The following is a 22,670-nucleotide window of genomic DNA, read 5'->3' as shown; positions in this document are numbered from 1 at the left end:
TCGACAATTATAAGTGGCGTTCGACAGTTTATAAGTGTCGATCGACAGTTATAAGTGGCCATCGACAATTATAAGTGGCCATCGACAATTATAAGTAGCGATCGACAGTTATCCTTTTCGACAGTCATAAGTGTCGATGGCCAGTTAATAACTGCGATGTTAAGTTATTAAGTGTCGAAACGAAAAATAGAGAGATACTTTCGATGACCCTTCTAAGCCACCGTACATACTTTCTTTATGATTGTTCAAATTCTGAGTGTTTATACCCACGTTGGACAAAAATTATTCAGTTGGGCTCCAATCTTTTCGGACAATTGATCGTGCTATACCCTTTCAATATTCATTACTGCTTTTTGTAAGCAAGATCAGAAACCGAATTGTAAATAATTAAAAATACCCCTTTTGGCACGGGAAAGAAGAAGAACAGGCGGCTAAACAATAAATACTGTCATTTTCTAAAAATATTTTTTGTAGTTACTCGGCTGTTGAAAGCGTTACAGAGTTATAATTTGAACTAAACGCTTGTCTTCAGGTTTACCGTACAATCAGTTGCTTTATTGACGCTGCTCATGTTAAGGAAACAATTTTCGTTCAGATAACGGATGGAAACCGTTTAGTTTTTCTTTTATTAGCTGAGTGACCGAAAGGCGTGTGAAACAAATTCAACAAAAAATTTTAAAGCCGACTAATATATATTTTTCTAGAAAAGCACTGCAGCTGACAAAGCAAGCCTCAGCTGCAGTACTTTTTAAACAATGAGATAATCACATTCATTGGATTTCCTTTAAGTATTTATTTTAGATTAATTTTGTATCGTATCATGAAGGAAACCTAGGCGGTTTCAATTTAGGACCAAAGGACTGAGTTGTTATAAGATGACAGAAATAAGGCAGTAAACAAAAGTAAATCTCAAAAGGTCAGCTTTTGAAAAGATTTCGTCTTCTTATTAAACATGTCATAACCTTTACCTCTTAAAACCTATTTGTTTTAAGCGTAGGATATAAGATTTTAATCATTGTTATGAGGAAATTAACTTTTTAGTCCTTCTGTCATATTTGGGGTAATCAAAGCCAATTGGTGCCAGCAAATTATATCTTGCTTGTTTTGAAGTAAAAATCGGGCAACGCATTGTCTTGCCTGTCAAGATGACCTACCACATAGTTATTTTTCGGTAATCGCTGGAACATTAAGCCAGTTTTTCTTGTTTTCAATAAGTTACTAATCGAAGAATCAGAGAGATCTGAGGTAACTCCTAAAAACGCGAGTCACCGAATCTGCAACGACTTGGCAAAGTCATGATCTTGTTTGTAGCTTTAGAAGAGGTCTTAAAAGAAGAAGTACAATGATCAACGACACCATCTTCAAAAACGAATCAGCCAGTGATTATTTGACCCATCCTGAAACCTTTGTCATCGTAAATTGTGCCCTCAATGCCATTTTGATGCTCATAACCATTCTTGGCAACTCGTTAGTGATTCTAGCCGTATTGAAGACACCTTCAATTCGCTCACCGTCCATAACTTTGCTCTGCGGCTTGGCTGTTTCAGACCTTCTTGTTGGGCTTGTGGTTCAACCTCTTTACATTGTTAAAGAGCTAAAAGTAAGAGACTTGCTGCTAAAGTTTATTTGGTACTTCACGACATATTGTTCCTGTGGTGTTTCTCTTTGCACAGTAACCATCATTACCTTAGATAGATTTGCGGCCCTTCACTATCACCTGAGATATGTAACAATGGTGACAACAACCAGGGTTGTCTACACATTAGTAATAACATGGCTCATCATTTTTCTTTCGTTTGGTATTTTCATTTTGGATAAGAGCGTCAATTTTCTCATCGCATCTGTTTTTATTGTTATCTGTCTGTCGATATCCTCATTTTGTTACATCCGAATTTTTCATATTGTCAAGCGACATCAGAAACAGATAAAAACTCAACAACAAGTAGTGCAAAGTTCAAATGATGCTAATAACTTGAATATGATGCGATTGAAGAAAAGTGCAATGAACACTTTCGTATTTTACATAGTTTTAATATTATGCTATTTTCCTGTGTTTGTTCTAATGATTCTTTATGGAAAGAGGAAGAGCTTAACACACGAGCAATGGACGCCAGAATTGAGCTTTTCTGGTACTGCAGTATTTGTGAATTCTTCAATTAATCCACTGTTGTATTGCTGGAGACTTACTGAGCTCCGAGCTGCTATTATCAAAATAACAAGGAAGATTCTATGTAGGCAAACAGATCAAGAGTAGAAACGAAAGCAGCCTATGGCAAGAGATTGAAGTTAAAAGATACTTTGTCATTTGTACTTTTGGTGCTGGTTAGCCGTCATGCATTCGTAAGCCAAAGGAGAATTCTTGTATAATGTTTTTTTTCTACTGAGGAAATTTCTTTCTAGCAGAGATGCTTTGTAAGCTCCCTGAAGGGACTACCCTGAAAATTTTACCTTTAGATTTTTTTTAAATAAAGGTATCCATCTATCTAAGATTATATTGAATTGTGTTACAAGTTATATAAGACCCTTTTACTAAAAAGTGAATTTAAATGGTTGCGGTAATATACTAAGCAAAAACAGTTTTATTCAGGGTTGCCTTTCAGAGCTTTACCGCGCCTAATTTGAGACATAATTTCTTACTTCCTAGAAATAAGGTCAGAAGAAAAGAGCAGCCTCTAAAAGCAATATTTTATTTCAAACTCACGGAATTAGATTCAAGAAATTGGAACAGTTAAACAGTAATGGCTTTTCTCGAAAATCCGGTTTTCGTTAAATTTTCAGTTTTACAACACAGTAAGCTAATTACAATGGGTGCGTTGCTTTGTTAAAGGGTGGATCAATATTGCATGATTAAAACTGAAGAAAACTATAAAATCAATTTGTTCAACCCACAGGATACTGAAGCTTTGTTACGAGGAATGAATATTCAACTTCTCCATTCATGTTGGGACAAATTAATACCAATCCTTGTTAAAGTGATATTTTGTTTGCTTTCAAACATAGTGAGGCACTTTCACAATGAAAAATAATCCTATTAGCTTGCAGTTAAATTGCTACGTATCAACAAGACCACGGCGACGTTACATATCATTGGCAGGTGAAAGCAGACTTTTTTTAAGTAAGTGGTAATTGCGACGAGTGTACGTCTTGGAGAACTATAGAATCTAGCCCGATCTGTAGAATCTGCAGCAAGGTCAGCCAAATTTGTATTGAAAAGAACGTTTTAAGACAGCTTGAAGCGTGTATGTAATGAAAAACAACACAAGCTTTAAAAAAGAATCAGCGACTGATTGCTAGGCTCCTACCAACATCATCATCATCTTAAATTGTGATCTTAATATCATTCCGATGTTCATAGCAGTTATCGGCAACTCGTTAGTGATTGCAGCCATTTTCAGGACTCCGACACTTCGCTTGCTGTCTACTACGTTCTTCTGGAGTTTGGCTGTCCTAGTCGTTTTTGATGGACTTATAGTTGAACCAGTTGACATTGCTAAAGAAATGACATACAATTCCCTGCTAGGATATATTTGGGTTTTCCTGACGTATGGCAATTCTGGAGTTTCCCTTAGCACATTTTAACAACTTTTACCTCAGATAGATTTGCCCCCCTTGATTATGTATTCAACATGTTAACATGCTGACTACAACTCGGGCTTTTTACGCATTGGTACTAGCGTGGCTTCTCCGTATTGTCTTTCGGAGTTCACGCTATTATCCAAACAAACATAAATATCTCAAGGTCGCCTTTAATTTTTTTTAGAGCATTACAACTCCTTATTTGAAAGGCATGATTTCTTACTTTTCAGAGCAAAGCCCCCCCCCCCCAAAAAAAAAACAAAACAAAACAAAACAAAACAAAACAAAACAAAACAAAAACAAAACAAAACAAAAAAAACAGCCACCTCTGGTAGCTATAATTTTGCACAAATCCCGAAATTTTGTTTAAGAGCTACGAACGTTTAACCAGTTTTGCCTTTTCTCAAAGCTCTAATTGTTCCCCAAATTGTTTACAACATGGTGAGCTAATTACAATGGGTACAGTGCTTCGTTAACGGGTGGATCGATGCTGCATGATTAAAACTCAAGGAAACTATAAAATCAATTCGTTCAACATACGTGATACTAAAGAATTGTTATGAGGAATGAATATTTAACATTTCAATTCACGAGGACACAAATTAATACCAATCCTTGTCAAAGTGATATTTGGTTTGATTTCAAAAATATGAGACAATTTGACAATCAAAAACACCAAATTGCCTTGCAGTTCAGTTGATACGTGTTCACAACGGTTATTATTGCTGTCGTGGTAGGCAGATGGAATAAGACCTTTTTTAAAGTATGTGATAGCTGCGACGAGTTCAAGTACACCAAAACTATTGAATCTACAGAATCTGCAGCGAGGTCAGCCAAGTTTGCATCCAAAAAAGCGTTATAAAGATAACTTGAAGCACAATAAACACAGTAGCATCTTTAAGAACGACTCAGTCACTGATTACTCAGCTCCTACTAACGTCATTGTTGTCATCGTAAATTTTATCCTCAACGCCACTCTGATGCTCATAGCCATTATTGGCAACTCGTTACCGATTGCGGCCATTTTCAGGACTCCAAGACTTCGCTCACCGTCTACAACTTTGCTCTGCAGCTTGCCTGTCTCAGACTTTCTTGTAGGAGTTTTGGATCAACCGCTTTACATTGCTAAAGAAAAAACATACAATACCTTGCTGGGTTATATTTGATCTTTTATGACTTATGGCACCTGTGGAGTTTCCCTTTGCACAATGACGATTATAAGCTTGGATAGATTTGCGGCCCTTCACTACCACATGAGATATGTTACTATGGTGACTACAACTCGGGTCCTTTACGCATTGGTATTACAAAAAGGCTGAATGGCAATACCCCGGAATATATAAATGATTTACTTATCAGAAACTCTGACACTCATAATAGATCAACCCGTTTTTGTAATATAAACTTAATGTGCCCTCGATTTAAGAGAAGTACTGAAGGGGGTCGAGCGTTTGCTGTGCAAGCCACAAAAGAATGGAACAACTTAAATGTGGACATCAAACAGAGTATCAGTGTAAAAAATTTTAAGCGCTCCCTTTTAAAATAATTTTAGACGATCAAATTCTTAGCAAACTATTCCTGTAATGTCGAGGAAAAGGTTGTTGTTATTCATCGTGGTAGATGCAATAATAAAGTGTATTATCGTTTGTCTCACGATGTAGTCACTTGAGATGTAGATCGCGACGTTTCGACTGCTTACTGCTAGTCTTCTTCAGGCGATAAGGTCGACTGATTGCACGGTATCATTTATATCACAAAGGTCGGCTGTGATTGGTGCATTTCGATCCTCCTATTGTTCCATTATTCCGGCGAGTAGCTGTTCCCTCAGTGGTCCGCTGTTGTACCGTTCTCCTGTTGTTGTGTTTCTTGATCGTGGGTATCCATGCTTCAGGAATTTCAATTCCACTATCCCTGTTGATGTTGTTAGGGTGAAGTCTTATGTGAATAGCTTCCTTGACCCTACGTGTGTACCATTGAGGATCTCGATCAATAAACTTGACCTCATTCCAGATAGGATAGTGGCCGGTCTCGTGGGTGTGTTCAGAAACGGCGGAGGTCTGGGTTCGGGCGAGTCGTATATCCCTGTCGTGTTCTTTGATCCTCTCCTGCATAGATCTCCCTGTTTCCCCGATGTAGACTTTGCCGCACTCACAGGGAATCCTGTAGACAACACCATCTTGTTTAGCCGGGTTGACGGTGTCCTTTGGTCGCACTAAGTGTGACCGAAGTGTCGTGTCGGACTTAAAGACGGTGCGAATGCCTTGTTGTTCTAGGCAGCGGCGGAGAGACTCCGAAACTCCTTGGACATAAGGTAAAACGGCGGTGGATTTAAATTCCGCGACAGGCTCTCTTCTTGGGGTTGTTCGTGCCTTTGTGATCTTCTGTACAAAAGAGGAGAGAAAAAGAGGAGAGAAAAAGAGAGAGAGAAAAAGATACCGTGCAATCAGTCGACCTTATCGCCTGAAGAAGACTAGCAGTAAGCAGTCGAAACGTCGCGATTTACATCTCAAGTGACTACATCGTGAGACAAACGATAATACACTTTATTATTCCTGTAATTTTTTTAAAAAAATTTGTAAATAATCACATTTTATAAATATTTTACGATGTATATAGGCTTAATTATTTTATTTTAATTATTTTTAATATTGTTACGATTGTTACTGTTTCTTTCTTTTTCAAATTTTATTTTTCAGGGCCATTACGTTATCAGTTTTATTACTGTCAAATGTTACCCTCGTAAAATACTAAATATTTACTACTTACTTACTATTGGTAATAGCGTGGCCCATCATTTTTCTTTCTCTCGGTATTGTGTTTTTCAGTGTCCCACTAGTTTTCCTTGTTGTAATTCTGTTTTTGACTCTTTCTGGGAACTCGGTCCACAATGAGTGGAAGCCCGAATGGCATTTTTTTTTTTTTGGTGTGCGGTAGTATTTATGAATTCTGCTATTAATCCAATTTTATACTGTTGGCGTCTTGGAGAATTGCGAACAACAATCATAAAGGCAGCAAGAACGATTTTTTGTAGGAAACGATATGAGGCTGGGTAGAGGGGTCATAACGAGGGCCTTAATGGGTTTTGACACCAGAATCGTTAAAAGAGCTTCCTAAAAACAGTTTAAGCTCAACTTCATTCCTTTGTGATGGATATCCTTAAACAGCATTATGATCACAATGTTACTCTCTCAATCAGTGTAGCCTTAATCTATTACAAATGTGAAGTCTTGTGATATGTTGTTCTTTACTCAATTTGATAAAATGGTTAATGCCTACTTCCTATTTCTTTTCATGTCGTATATTTCTTAACCTATCTAAGGTAGAACTAATTACAAAGTAAATAAATGTAAACGTTTTCTTTATCTCTCTAGTTGTTTGTCATGTATTATTTTGTTATTTAAGTAATCTGATAAATAAATGATCAGCCTAGCTATCAGCTACCATCGGATCAGTTTGCATTTGTATTAATACGTTTCAACTTCAGTTGATATAAAACGTGTAAAGTGTGCGATGGTTTTTGATGGGTTACGATTCAAATAGCTAATTATTGATGGTGAACTCAAAAACCCACTATTTCTTTGCTAGATTTGTTGACGAATATGACTATTTCTATATACCTGTAAGTTTCAAATTATAAACGTCCCCCAACATGCAATGTGTTTGACTTTTTAAGATTTGTAGTTTATTTTCTCAAAATGCTAAATAAATGGATCAATAGGTAGATAATCAAAGAATCTGAACCTTGATCGCGAGTGTAGACCACTCTGTACTCACGACCTTGAAAAACATAATAAAATAATACATAATAAAAACTAAAAACTAAAAATGTCCGCACCTATGTTGTTATTAGTCTGGGTGTTTTGGTCGCGAGATGATCGTTGTTTATTGTGTTTGACTTGAAAATAATCTTCAGCCAAAGAGCTTCAACCTGGCCATGCCATTGTATTGTGTTCCTCGAAAACACCCTCGATGTGCACTGTGCACTGCTCCTGCGTTCTTAGGTTAACCTGAGTTAAAAGTGTAGCCAACACAAAATCTTAATAGTTCTGTAGAGATTATAAGCTACACATTATTCCCTTTTTGTTTAGCAGCTTGTTTATCAATGAGGTAGTAACTATACCAACAAGCACGTACTGAGTTTTGCTTTGCACTTGCCAAAAGCCAATTTTTGTATAGATTTTTTTAAAAATTTCTTTTAAGATTGAATTGCGCTGTTATAAAGGGTATTAGTCCCTTTCACGTTAATACCCAATGGTTGAATTGAAAAGATTGCGGTTATAATATAATCTAAACAAATACAAATCCCTCAAGGTACCCTTTCTGAAGTTGAAAACACTTAAGGTTACATTCACAATTCGAAAACTTCCCAATTGACCTTCATAATTTCAAACTACTTACAAAACAACCAACGTTGGAAGATATAGTTTTATACGAATTACGGACTTTAGAACTCTATCCAAGGACTGCAAATTACATGTAAAGGTTTAGTAAACAATAATTACTTATTTTGGGAGTTCCCACGTTTTGCCAAAATAATTTAAAACATGGTAAGGTTATTACAATGGGTGCAGTGCTTTGTTCAAGGGTGATTCAATGTTCCATAATTAAATGGAAGTTATGTAAACGATCAATTTGTTCCATGCACAGGATACTAAAGCATTGTTCTGAAGAATGTATACTCAAGCTAATTCTTCTTTCGTGTTGAGCAAATTAATACCCCTCCGTGTAAGAAAGTTATACTTTGCTTCCTTTTAAAAGGTTTAACAACGCGTTGAAAAGAAAAGACACTGATCTTGTTGCCTTGCAGCGAAATTGCAAAGTGTCAAGAAGCAGAAACACAATACAATACAATAATGCAATACAAATTTTATTAGCACTCCCCATGGGGGCTTTTGAGTACTAATACTACTAATACTTTACATTAAAATTAAAATGAAATAAATCAACGTGCCAAGGAATTATAAGAATGATATGAAATAAGGTAGAATTATGTGACAATATTGTACTATGAAAATAAAAATTCACGTACGAGTTTACCTCGTGATCTTCGTTTTAAAATATTCAGAGATTCGCTTAGCTTACGATTTCTTTCTAAACTATTCCATAATGACACCGTTCGATAGTAGAAAGTCCTTTGTCCTGTAGAGGTCTTTAATTAAATATACCTTTTCATTGTCGACGTATGACCACCACCTTAGTTATTATTGCTGTCATGGTAAGCAATTGGAACTAATTTAAATAGTAAAATTAATAAATGATAAAGCGAAGATGGTATCAGGCAACCAGAACTATTGAACGTCAGAGGCTCCTAATCTGTACTGAGGTTAGAACGATTTGAAAGGAGCGTTTGGAAGACATCTTGACCAAAGAACGATGAACAACAACACCATCTTTAAGAACGAGTCAGCAGGGACTGATTACTCAGCTTCTACTAACATCATTACCATCGTAAATTGTGTCCTTAACGCCGTTCTGATGCTCGCAGCCATTACTGGTAACTCGTTAGTGATTGCTGCCATTTTCAGGACTCCGACACTTCGCTCACCGTTGACAACGTTACTTTGCAGTTTGGCTGTGTCAGACATTCTTGTTGGTTTTGTGGCTCAACCACTTTTTATTGCTATCGAACTGAAAGGCTTTCTTTACTTCCTTGAGAAAATGTTTTCTTTTATGACTTACGGCTGTTGTGGAGTTTCCCTTTGCACAATGACGATTATAAGCCTGGATAGATTTGCCGCCCTACATTACCACATGAGATATGTTACCATGGTGACTACAACTCGGGTTTTGTGCACACTAGTAATAATATGGGTTATCATTTTTGTTTCGCTCGGCATTTTCTTTTGGAATATAAATATTTATTTTTTCATTGCAGCTGCTTTTATTGCTATCTGTGTGTTAATATCCTCATTTTGTTACATCCGAATTTTTCAAATTGTTAGACGACATAAGGCACATATACAAGCTCAACATCACGCAGTGCAAAATGCTAATAATAACATGAACATAATACGATTGAAGAAAAGCAGCATGAGCACTTTCGTCTTTCACATAGTTTTGATTTTATGTTATTTCCCTATGTTTCTTAACTTGGTTTTTTTTGGGATCGACACACAGGCCAAGGTGACACAAAAATGGAACCTCTATACTTCGATTGTATATCTGAACTCTTCTATTAATCCAGTTTTGTACTGTTGGCGGCTTAGTGACCTTCGATCAGCAATTACAAAGACAGCAAGAAAGATGTTCTGTAAACAAATCGATCAATTGTAAAAACATAACTTGTCCAAAGAAATTTCATTTGTGTTTTGGAGTTAACGTTCTACCCTTGACTCCAAATATGGCGGTCTTCCCCATAAAGTTGTAACGTTATCAATGATCCTCTTTAGCTGATACATGTATATAGAGGAGCAATGAAGGCATGTTACGGACCTGTTAGATATGTTTGAAGCAAACAATGTACACTGAATTAGTAAAGTAAATTTGTACGACATGACCTGGACAACTTAACATTCCTTTATGTAAATTCGCTGCTGGTCAGAGGACATTTCAATACAGGATAGTAAACTTATGGAATTCATTAGATAAAGACTTAAAACTGTGCAAAGGTTCAGTTAAATTCAAGAAAAATCTTATAGTAAAGATTCTTGACCAGTTTTTGAAACAAGAATAGTGTCACACTTTTCCATTCATTGTATTTTATTGTATTTGTATTGTTCACTGAGAAACCCATTTTTGGGAGTGTGCAATAAAGTTTCATTCATTCATTTCACTTTTTCTTTAACTTTTATACTCATATTTCGATTTCGATTTCTGTTGCTATTTCTATTTTTAAAGTTCTGTATTGTGAAGCCATAGCCAACAAATTAACTAAAAGCTGTAAAAAGTGCATACAGTAGATTAGGTGGCGTTCTACTTGCAGCCATTCATCGTTTGCAGCTGACGTCCTTGCAGTCAGGTTGGATGACCACAAGTAAAGAATTCTAATAAGCTTCATTGTTCCTGTCATTCAGCATGGCCGTCAGGGATTTTTTACATTTTTTTTTTAAGATTTGAATATGTTGGATTGTGTCATGAGGGTTAATAGCAATCTTTTGAATTCATTCATTTGGTCTTAATGTGTTAAGGCTAAATGAGTGAATTGAAAAGATTGCGTTAGTAATCTAAACAAATACAAATCTCTCAAGCTACCTTTTCTGGGGATGAAAACTCCCTTGGTTTCATTCCCAAATTCCCACTATTTAGAACACAGACTAACAATCACGCAAAACATCCAAACTCAAAAAACCCTTAATTATCTACGAATCGTGGAATTACCTTTAAAAACTGAACGTGTTTTCTAAGTTCCTCCTTTTTGCCAAAATAATCTACAACATAGTGAGGTAATTACAATTGGTGGAGTTCTTTGCTAAAGGCTGGGTCAATGTTCTATATTTAAACGGTGGTATGCAATCAATTCTATCGTCCAACGGGATACTGCAGCATTGTTATGAGAAAAGAATACTTCAATTCTTCTTTCGTGCTGAGCAAAATTAATATCAATACCTGAAAGAAAGGTACAGTTTGCTTCGTTTCAAAACTTTTAGTCACACGTTGACAAAGAGAAGACATCTTATTGTCTCGCAAGAAGCCTCTTTGGCACTTAACCAATAACATGCCTTTTCCTTTTGTTAACGCGTATGCCTATATCGATTTTTGGAAACTTAATGGTGTTAACCGCGGTTGTGAACACCCCGTTGCTTTATTCTCTATCCGTTATTCTGCTATGTGGCCTTTCTGTTTGAGGCCTAGATGTGTGTTTGGTCACCCAACCGATCTACATCGCCAGAGAACTCATAGCAAATGTTTCCCTATTTTGGCAACACTGGCGTTGATAATTCTGGATCGATTTTTGGCACTACAGCATCACTTGACTTGTAACACGTTAGTTACGGCAAAGCGTGTTCAATTAATTTGGTAATAATTTGGTTTATTCACTTTCAACCGCTTTCTATGGTTCACGTCTCTTAGCATGTGCCGGAAGTTTTTTTTACGTTGGCCCTATTTTATTTTGCGATTATAACATAGCCTCCACCATATCTTACATCGGTATCTATCGAAGTCTCCATCACCATCAATAACTGATTTTTGCTCAAAAACAGGAAGCCGAACTTACAGATGATGAAACGGGAGATAAGCTGGCGTGCGCCTCATTGAGCAAAACTGCTGTAAACACTTTCGTGTCTTACATCTGTACAATTTTTTGCTATTTTCCATTGTCATTTACCAATTTTTTTCTTACAGGAATGTGTTCTTTACAAATCTTAACACACGGTGGGTTGTTACGGCAACTTTGTCATTTGCGAATTCGTCCATTAATCCCTTCTTGTGCCGCTGGCGTCTTCGTGAACTTCGAGCAGCAGTTAAGGAAGACAATAAAGAAAATAGTTCGTCTTGTGTGATCGTCCGGCTGAGGGTAGTTCTGAAAAGAACTGTTGTTGGTGACTGACGTTTCGACATGACCTAAGCGGAAGTCATTTTCAGAGTCAAGTGAATAGTGTTGGGCAGTCTATGATGTAATAACTCTGGTCCGTTGAAAGTGATCGGCCAGTTTAGCCATAATGGTATCGGCTGAAAGACTCGTGTAAAGTTTGTCAGCAGTCATTGGTCGGTTCTAGTAAGTTTCGATCTGTCCATTGTTAGTCAAATGATAAGTCGCTCTGTACGAGGTCCGTCTATTGTTAGTCAAGTTAAGTCGATCTGTTCGAGGTCCGTTTGTCGGACAACAGAAGGACCTCATACAGACCGACTTATAATGTTAAGTCACCCTCGACTAACTTTTGGATATTGAAGTATTACTGACATCTTCATTGCAGGAAAGGTCGAATTTACATTGTCCGATAGACAAGTGCTTTTTTTTTTCTCAGTCTATTGTTTTCAAAAGTAGGCGATAAACACCTTTATTGCGACGTAATAAATACCTACGTATTGAAATACTACATCATAGAAAGCAGCAACACCATTTTGCGCTAAATGCCGTAGTTTATAATAACCGGATTCCATCTGAGTTAAATGTAACGAAAAGATCATCTTTTGACAATCGTAATTGCTTGGATATAATTTGATAGAAATAGTTGTAATTATTGTGGTAACAGAAACTAAACATCTATAATTATATATCGATGGCTACATAAAAGGTTAAGTCTGCATACGTGCCAAGTGGCCAATCAGACCGGAGCTTGTCTCGGTTTCTGTAGCAACAAGCGACTAGGAATATTTCCACTCCCCCTAGCCTGCGAGCAGGCTCACGTTGAAGCACAAGCGCGCGCGGCGTACGACGAGAAAGTGAGCCTGCTCTGATCTCTGCACATTTGTTATTTCCACCCCGGAAACCGCAGAAAAGAATAAGTCAATTAATTTTCACCGGAAGTATGAACTCTGGCAGCTCAGATTTCTCGGGAAAAATTTTCATAACAACATCAGCAACATGTAGGCGCGATATCCGTTGTTGATAAAGTTTTGCGGAAGAAAAACTGTCAAAGTTTATGTCTACTAAGGACACGCACTTGAGTCAAAGTGATCTTGTCTCGGCAATCTGGTCTTTGACGATGCTGGTAAACGGGCAAACGCCTTCGTGTTGTTTCGTTGCTCGCTTGCAATCACATACGTTTGTAATATATATCTCTTCCCATATGCAGTCGGCAACACGACAAGTACATCTTGATTCATACTTTCAACTGCTATTTCCTGCTCCCTCTTTAGTTTGAAATTTAACCAGAAATAGACCGAAACTTTGTTAAAACATCAGTAATACGCGCACTCAACTCTTCCTCTGACTTCAAATGTGGACGACTTGTTTTTTATTGTGCGGTAAATTACCGACTCCATGGGGATTTAATCGCTCCTCATCAAACATAATAGATTGACAGTTTTCTCACCTTTCCCGCTTTTCGACCGATGGTATTTCACTTCGCTCAGACGAAGAAAAAATGAAAAAATTACAGAGATCAAGGCAGGCTCACTTTTTTAGCGGCTCTTCACCAGACTCCTTCCCGCCGGATCGCTTTGCTCCTCGTCGCTCGCGCGTGTGAATCAAATACGAGCCTGCTCAGAGGCTAAACCCCCCCCCCCCACCCCCCCCGCTGGATGGGATGCTCGTTCATCGCAGGGCTACCACCAGCAATAATTTTGCCGATACCCATTTATACACCTGGGTAGAGAGAGGCACTGTAAAAGTTAAGTGTCTTGCCAGAGAACTCAACGCAATGTCCCCGGCCAGGGTTCGATCCCGGAATGCTCGATCCAGAGACGAGCGCACTAACCACGAGACCTCCGCGCCTAGCACATCGATGGCTACACACAAAAATTCAAAATTTGGAATTAAGCTTAATTGTCTGGAAAGTGAAACGAGAAACTTTTAAATAGGCAAGAATCATCTGACAAAATTCGATTTTCCTTTTTAACCACAATGTCACCCTCACACTGACCCTTTAATCATTTTTACTTCCTTTGTCATTTGTTGAGTTGCTTTTAATTTCAATTTACTTAACATGAAATTACAATTACAATACATCACATTAAAATATCTTAAATTTACATTACATCGCATTGCATTACCTTACATAACGTTAACATTACACTACACTAAATTGCATTGCATAACATTGCATTTCATTGCATTGCTTTACTTTACATGACATAACATTACCTTACCTTACCTTACATCGCATTATATTAAATTATATTACTTTATATTATTAACCTTGCATTCCAATTTTTTTTTTTGCTATAAAGCTAGAAGTAGACCCACCTACTCTCTGCATTATTTACAACTTTTAATGCTTGCTAAGTGTGGCCTGAGGATACAGAAGTTTAGAGACAGAAATAGCAATAGAATATGAAACAAAATCGAAATCTTAATCGAAATATGTTTTGGAATTGTACAGCTACTCTCACATATTTTGGTGCACACCAGCTCAGTGTAGATTGTTTTCTTCTTATTTGTCGAGTCCCCAAAATTTCTGCAGTGCTCCTTTATATGTCAGCTAAAGAGGACCATTCATAAGCTTACAACCTTTTGGGAAAGACCACCAGAATGAAGTATTTCAAGGACTGGACTCCATAACACAAATTACATGTTCTGTTTTTACAATTGATCTGTTTGTTTACAGGACATCTTTCTTGCTGTCTTAACAATTGCTGATCGAAGGTCAGTAAGACGCCAACAGATCGAACAAAATCCCGGGCGAAAGAAAAATGATAACCCATGTTATTGCTAACGTAAACAAGACCCGAGGTGTAATTACCATGGTAACATATCTCATGTGGTAGTGAAGGGTCGCAAATCTATCCAAGCCAAGAGAAAAATGCATCATTTTCTCTTGTCCAAGCTTATAGTTTTCATTGTGCAAAGGGAAACTCCACAACAGCCATAAGTCATGAAAGAAAATATTTTCTCAAGAAAGTAAAAACAACCTTTTAGTTCGATAGCAATGAAAAATGGTTAAGCCACGAGGCAAAAAGAAGGTCTAACACAGCCAAACTGCCGAGCAACGTTGTGAACGGTGAGCGAAGTGTCGGAGTCCTAAAAATGGCAACAATCACTAACGAGTTGCCAGCAATGAGGCATTATAACATCGTTAAGGACACAATTTACGATGGTGATGATTTTAGCACAAGCTGAATAATCAGTCGCTTTTTCGTTCTTAAAGATGGTGTTGTTGTTCGTCAAGTTGGCCTTCAAACGCTCTTGTAAAATTGTGCTAACCTCGCTGCAGATTCTGAACCTTTAGCGTGTTATAGCTCTGGTTGCCTTATTTCCTCTTCGCTTTATCGCTTACTATGTATTTAAACTGGTTCCATTTGCTTACTATGACAGCAATAATTACTAAAGTGGTGGCATGGTCTCACACGTTGACAAAGAAAAGACATCTTATTACTTTGCTGTTAAATTGCGACGAGTGAAGATGGTTGCAATTTACCTCTAAGGCAATAAGATGCCTTTTCTTTGTCAAAGTGGAATTAATATTTTTAGGAAGCAAAATATAACTTTTTGCCTCGGATTGTTATTAAGAACACAATTTATGATGATAAAGTTGTTTGCAGGAGCTGAACAACCACTCGCTGAGTCGTTCTTAAAGATGATGTTGTTGTTCATTCTGGTTCTTGGAAACGCTCCTTTTGAATTCAATCGTGCTAACCTGTTTTAAAAAAAACCTTGTTAAAGTTCCTGAGCCTTTTGCATTCAGTAGTTATGGTGGACTTGCACTCTTCACTTTATCAGCTACTTTAAAAAGTCTGGTTCCATATGCCTAAAGTCGCGGTGGTCTCGTTGACACATACATAGAGTAATTTAACGGCAAGTCAGAGAATACCTTTTCTTTGGCAAAGTGTGATTAATATTTTCAAAGGGAAGCAAAATATAGCTTTCTGCTCTGAATTGATATTAAAATCTCTCAGCATGAAAGAAGAGTAAAATAACAAGGCTCCAGTACCCCATGCGTCAAACAAATTGATTTTAATCAGTTTGTTTCAATGGTCACGTTTCGTCATTTTGGAGCCCAATTTTAATCACGAGCTGATTTCCCAAGCGAAACAATGATTCCTTTAGTAGCAGATGCTCGTTTCGGTAACAAACGTATAGCACCGGAGTGAGTTGTTAGCCCACTGCCGGCCGGCCAGTTTGCTGGGAATGCCCCCTTAAGGCTCCACCGTCAAAGCCTTTCTCGCACTAATGGTGTCATAACACCATGTTGTGATGATGATGTAGCAGATGACAAACTAGTGCCTAGTGCATCCCACATCAAAGCCTTTGTTAACAAATGTGCTCGTTGATCGTAATTTTCTTGTACTAACATTAGCCTGAAATGAAAACCACTATTTGAAAAACTAAGTTGAATATTTACATAGATCTACAAAAGACTATTGTTTGTAGCTTTTACTTGTTACATAGATGTATCACTGACAGTGAAAAATGATCATCGCAGTTAATTTTCCAATTTAAGCAATTGGAAAGAAGAAGCCTGAAAAAAAATCAGGGCTTCAACGGGATTCGAACCCGTGACCTCCGCGATACCGGTGCGATGCTCTACCAACTGAGCTATCAAGCCACACATTGGGAGCGAGGTCAATTAATTGAGTTCATATCTTCCCGTGAGGAGTGAAATGATGTGAAGTTTATATGAAATAATTTATATATGAACTGCGGTTGTAGATGACAGTGAAGAATGATCATCGCAATTAATTTTCCAATTCAAGCAATTGGAAAGAAGAAGCCTTCCGTTGAAGCCCTGATTTTTTTTCAGGCTTCTTCTTTCCAATTGCTTAAATTGGAAAATTAACTGCGATGATCATTCTTCACTGTCATCTACAACCGCAGTTCATATATGAATTATTTCATATAAACTTCACATCATAGATGTATCACTGTTAGTTATCTCAAATAACCATTTTCTTACTAACAAACGACTTGGCTCTTTGAAATACTGAAATCGGAAACTTACAAGAAATTGCCTTCGAAAATAAGAATAAGCAATAATTTGGTTGAAAATCGTCTGTCAAGGAATTTAATAAGTTTTGCTTGAAATACTCAAAAGACATGAAATTGATCTGATGCTTTGTGCGCTTTCAGGACCGTCCTAATTTTAAAGCTATTGAACATTACAGTATTGAAAAAAGGTATTGAAGCTCAGTTTACAGTCGCCAAAACGTACCTGCACGTATTGAAGATGAAAATAGCGCCGCTTACGCAGCGGTATTTCTCTACAAATTTCTTTTTTTTAATCAGAAAATTTCGTCGCGCGAGATCAGAAGGAAACTTTGGTTTACGATAAAAATTTTAAGAAACGTATAAGTTGCAGGTGCAACTTGAGCTTTAATAATTTGACTTTTCAAATTTACAGCTGTCATTTTCGTATTCAACAATTTCGTTATTGGGCCTACTTAAATCAAGGTAAAGGAACAAACAACATTCAGTTCTCCACAGGGAACTAAGCTGTTGAGAAGTTTTTGACTATCTCGGAAGAGTGCATTAAACGAAGACATTCAAGGAGAAGATTCTAGCCCAGTAGGTATTCTTGTTACTAGATTTTACGTTACATTTTACATGTGCCTTCAATTCCAAGCCACCAGCTATTGGCTAACTGGGAAAATTCTGAGTTTCTTTCTGTTGCTCACTTTCTTTGGTTTCACAGAATACAATAAGTCCGCATGAAACATTTTAAGAGAGGGCTCAAACAGAATCAAATTATTAAAGGCCTTCTGTTACTCTTGCCTTCTGTGATAATATTACGGCAATTTTTCTGTCTCGGAAAAGATTTCTTAAGGGGATAGTATCGTAGCAAAGAAGAGTGAAGAATAATCACCGATTTACATCATCTTTTTGCAACTAATATCGCAATGTCACAGTCTAAGCCTGTTTCGTTGTCCTGCGAGTTAAAAACGGGGGAAAAAACCTGAGAAACGATCGGCGGGGACGCGGAAACAACGGCAGGACATTTTACCGGTTGTTAAAAGAAGACATGAGCCAGTAGCGGTTATGTGTGTCTCGCAGTCTAGATTTTCCATAAAGTTGACTTGGAGTCTCGATTTTATCTAACGCTAAAAAATTCTCGAGGTCCGGATTGTTTTTTCGTTTGGTGATTCAAATAACGTGTGAATTAGAGAGTCTGATCACGAATGTCCCGCGGCCGCAATTAAAGAACTTTAAAGTTTCGGTCTCACAATTTAAAATGTCAAAATGTCTCGGGCTTGCAAAGAAAAACACCAGTCTCACTTTCTCACAAACTCGTGCATTTACCATTCACAGAGGCGAAGTGCTGGGGGTGTGCACCCCCCTTGAGATGAAGGCTTCCTCTTGGTATTCGCTTTTAAAATTTGTTTACACCAGTCAGTTACGCTATTCCTTAATGGTGAAACCCACTCTTAAGAGAAATCCTGGATCCGCCCCTGATTCACCGCCCTTAGCCACTGTTGTAGCCATGCATAACCCACCCACCGATCAAATTGATAGATCGGCCAGTTGTTAAATATTGCAAGCAGCATTTTCACTGGCATCCTTGAAGAATTAAACTAATTTTCTATTACGTTCCTTTGAAGGAATATGAAGTTCTTTGTTTACTTCTTCATCTCTTTGGGTCTGGCGATGTCATTTCCTCAACCTTCAGACCGTGAAGCTGAGGATCTGGAAAGGCAGATGGCCGGTATGTCCATCAGTTTATTGCTATAGCTAGCGGGCGTTTTCATGCATACGGGATTTTTGAAAGTGACACTGTATTTACTTTGTTGTTAGCTACACAATGAACAGTAACACTTGTTAATCATTTCCTATGCTAACATGTAATAAGGTAGATACGAATCGAGATATGTACATGCGGTACCAATCACGAATTTCGATGCATATGGCTGTTGTTTGGTTCCTTTTTAAGTAAACAACTTTGAACAACCCCCCCCCCCTACCCCCCATGTTCAAAGGAAACTCTGGCTTTTATTCAGTTTTAATATCCTCTTTTTCACAGAGCAATTGTCTAATTCTCATCGCATTAATTGACCTAAATGTTATATCCCGTGCGACTTACATGAAGTCGTGGTTAGATGATATATATTTAGTGTGACTCACATGAAGTGGGTGATAATAAAAACCATGTGCTTTTGGAGTGTTACATTGGCGACGAGGAGAAAAACAAGAGAGAATTATGACGGAACAAACAGCAGCAACATGTGGAGCAGCACAAGCGATTCAAGTCGTCACAGAGACTAGAAACCTTCGAACACAGCCATTTATCATCCCCGACGAAGCGAACAACGTCGGCAAAGCATGGGAAGAATGGCTGGAGAGAATTGAGCGAGAATTCCGATACTTCAGAATTACGAGGGCCGTCGATAAGAAGGATGCTATAATAATTTACGGCGGGAAAGAGATAGCTCGATTAGAAAAGAGCCTACCGGATCCAGAGGTGGAAGATGTGTACCTGAAGTTGCGTACTAAGCTGAATGATCACTTCACTCCAAAGAAGAATAAGCATCATGCGAGGTATTTATTTTTGAAAATGAGGCCACACATGGGTGAAACCACAAGTGCATACGCGGCAAGGCTGCGAGAGAAAGCGAAGGAATGTGAGTTTGGAGCTACATTCGACGAGAGAATTTTGGAGCACATAATTCAAACCATTGATAACAAGAAGATGATTGAGAAAGCCATTAGCAAGACGTGGGATCTAACACGATTTCTGACCGAAGCAAGCCAGACGGAGGATATTGCGAGGCAAATGAAAGATATGGGAAGTGAGAATGTTTCTCGTGTGCATTCCGATTTGCAATACCCCAAACAACAAAGCAATGGATCCAACGAAACACAGCGGCCTGGGAAAAAGCACAAATGTCAATATTGTGGATTGTTTGGAGTCCATGAGAAAGGGAAAGATTGCCCTGCCTATGGTAAAAAATGCTATAAATGCCACAAATTGAACCATTTCTCCTCTGTATGCAAATCTGAGATTACTCGTAGCCACAAGTTCAGAAGACAGAAGCAAAGTAAAAGGAAAACCAGTGGGAGAATTAAGAAGACAACTGAAGATGCAGAATCCACGAGCTCGGATGATGATTTTTTCGGCCAGGCAGTGCAACACTTAAAGCAGGCCAAGAAGATAAGAGTGATTGGCAAAAATGGTGATGATTATCGAACTGTTATGGTGAGATTAAACGACGTGGATGTCTTGATGGAAGCTGACAGTGGGGCGGATGTTAATATTATGGACGAACACCAGTTTAAGGCATTCAGCCACAGAACACATGACAAGCCAATCCTTGCAAACAGTAATGTCAAGTTGCGTACTCTCCAGCACAAACTCGAGGTCAAAGGAGAATTTCAAACTGTGATTCGTAATGAGACGTGTTGGAAACCGACCAAATTTGTTGTAGTGTCAGGAGGGATCCAATCACCTCCACTGATTAGCAAGGAAACACTAATAACATTAGGAATGTTGAAGATTCAACCAGATGGCAGCTTCGCTGAGCCCAATGATCTGGCCATATCTGTGGAGAGACATAATGCTAACACTGTTAAACAGGCAGAAGGTGAACAGGATATGAAAGATTTAATCACCAAGTATAGCCACTTATTTCAAGGTATTGGCAAGATAGAGGACAAGAAGAATGGTGGCGAGATCCTAAGCCGATTCCATATGAAACCCGGAGCAGTGCCGGTAGCACAGAAACCTAGGCAGGTACCATACTATCTTCAAGAGCCGCTGAAAAAGTGGTTGGACTTAGGCATTCAAGAAGATATCTTCGAGAAAGTACCTGACGATGAACCAGTTACCTGGTGCTCCCCTTTGGTGGTGCAACCAAAACCGAGGTTTGCAGGTTTGCGATTGGACCAGCTGGAGCCACACATGACCAGAGCGAGTGTTGACTTACGAGTTCCGAGCCAGTACATGGAAAGGAGCCGGATCTCACAAGTACCAATAGTGGAAGATTTCATTCACAAGTTCCATGATTGCACTATCTGGACAAAATTGGATCTCCGACAGGGGTACCACCAGCTAGTACTACACCCAGAATCGAGATCAGTCGCTACCTTCAGCACTCCCTGGGGTAATTTTAGACCTAAAAGGCTTGTATTTGGTGCAAAGGCATCACAAGATCTATTTGATGAGGCAATGTACAGAAGTTCTGGCGACATTCCCCAATGTCTTAACCAGAGGGATGACATCTTGATTGGAGCGAGCAATTGGAAGGGACATAATGAAACACTGGAGTCAGTATTTCAGAAAGCTGAAGATTATGGAATCACCTTCAACGAGCCTAAGTGTGAATTTGGCCAGAAACAAATCACCTTCTATGGTCACCAATTTGGCCAGGGTGATTTAAGACCTACACCGGAGAAGGTACGGGCCATCCATGAGTGCAAACCCCCTCAATCGAAGGCAGAGGTAAGAAGTTTCCTTGGTATGACTGGTTATCTATCCAAATTTATACCTCGGTATGCTTCGCTCACGAAACCACTGAGAGAGCTTACTCACAAGGAGGCTAAGTTTCACTGGGGAAGAGAGGAAGATGATGCATTTGAAGAATTGAAAGCCAACATCTCCAGCAAGGATACAATGGCATTCTTCAACCCCAAGCTACCAATCATGGTGAGAGTCGAAGCTAGTTACAATGAGGGTTTATCAGCTGGCCTTTTTCAGCAATCTGCCAGGGGCTGGCAACCAGTGCATTTCATAAGTCGTACTCTGACTGATGTGGAAAAGAGGTATAGCCAGACAGAGAAGGATGCTTTATGTGTTAAATGGGCCAAGGATCGATTTTCTATCTACCTTCTTGGTGCACCCAGGTTTACGATTATTACTGCACACAAACCACTCCTGCCATTGTTTAATAAGCCAACGGCGAAGCTCCCCCCCCCGATCGAGAAATGGGTGATGGACATGCAGGATGTGGACTTTGAAATGAAATACGAGCCTGGTAAAGATGAGGCTGACCCTCTAGATTTCTTGTCAAGGCACCCATTACCAGTTGTTGGAAACAATGACACTGAGAAGATTTTGAAGGCAAGCATTGAAACGGAGCATGCAGTGATGCTAGACAGAGTTAGAGAAGAAACACATCGTGATAGAGCTTTGCAAAAACTGAGCCAAACTATCAGGAAAGGTAATTGGGAGACCAGCAAGAAGGATGCTGACCTGGCACCATTCTACCCGATTAAGGACGAAATTTACGAAGCACAAGGTCTGATATTCAGAATGGAAAGAATTGTTTTACCAATGGTGTTACAGCAGAAAGTCATCAGATCAGCCCACAAGCTGGGACATCTGGGAACCACCAAGACGAAACAGATGCTTAGGGCTAAGTATTGGTTCCCCGGCATGAATGCGATGATTGACCAAATGATAGGTCATTGTTTTGACTGTCAAGTTACTACCAAAGATCGCAGACAAGAACCTATCAAACCATCGGTGATCCCGAAGGAACCTTGGGAAGAGATTTCAATCGATTTCGGAGGACCTTACCCAGACGGTCATTACAACTTGGTAGCAACTGATCAAAGAACCCGATACCCGGAAGTAGAGGTGGTGTCCTCAACAGCAGTGAAGCCGACTAAAGAGAAGTTGAAGAAA

General features: G+C 38.6%; 1 protein-coding gene and 1 pseudogene across 1 annotated transcript; both read left to right on the top strand.

Annotated features, from left to right (window-relative positions):
* Positions 1-1,342: 1,342 nt before the first annotated feature.
* LOC149107342 (trace amine-associated receptor 4-like) lies at positions 1,343-2,256 on the top strand. Its single transcript, XM_089297131.1, has one exon. The coding sequence runs from the start codon at positions 1,343-1,345 to the stop codon at positions 2,252-2,254; it is 912 nt and encodes a 303-aa protein (XP_089153257.1). The 3' UTR covers positions 2,255-2,256.
* Positions 2,257-11,255: 8,999 nt separating this feature from the next.
* LOC149107341 (uncharacterized) lies at positions 11,256-12,205 on the top strand (annotated as a pseudogene).
* Positions 12,206-22,670: the final 10,465 nt, after the last annotated feature.

Source organism: Orbicella faveolata, unplaced genomic scaffold (assembly GCF_042242905.1).
Source record: "Orbicella faveolata isolate gen_17 unplaced genomic scaffold, um_ofav_v1 contig_27, whole genome shotgun sequence".
Taxonomy (NCBI): domain Eukaryota; kingdom Metazoa; phylum Cnidaria; class Anthozoa; order Scleractinia; family Merulinidae; genus Orbicella; species Orbicella faveolata.
The sequence above is the reverse complement of the archived record's forward strand: the minus strand, read 5'-3'. Positions and strand labels throughout refer to the sequence as shown.

What these genes read in the sequence shown, in the direction of transcription:
- LOC149107342 (XM_089297131.1), top strand. Translation starts at nt 1,343, where the DNA reads ATGATCAACGACACCATCTTCAAAAACGAATCAGCCAGTGATTATTTG.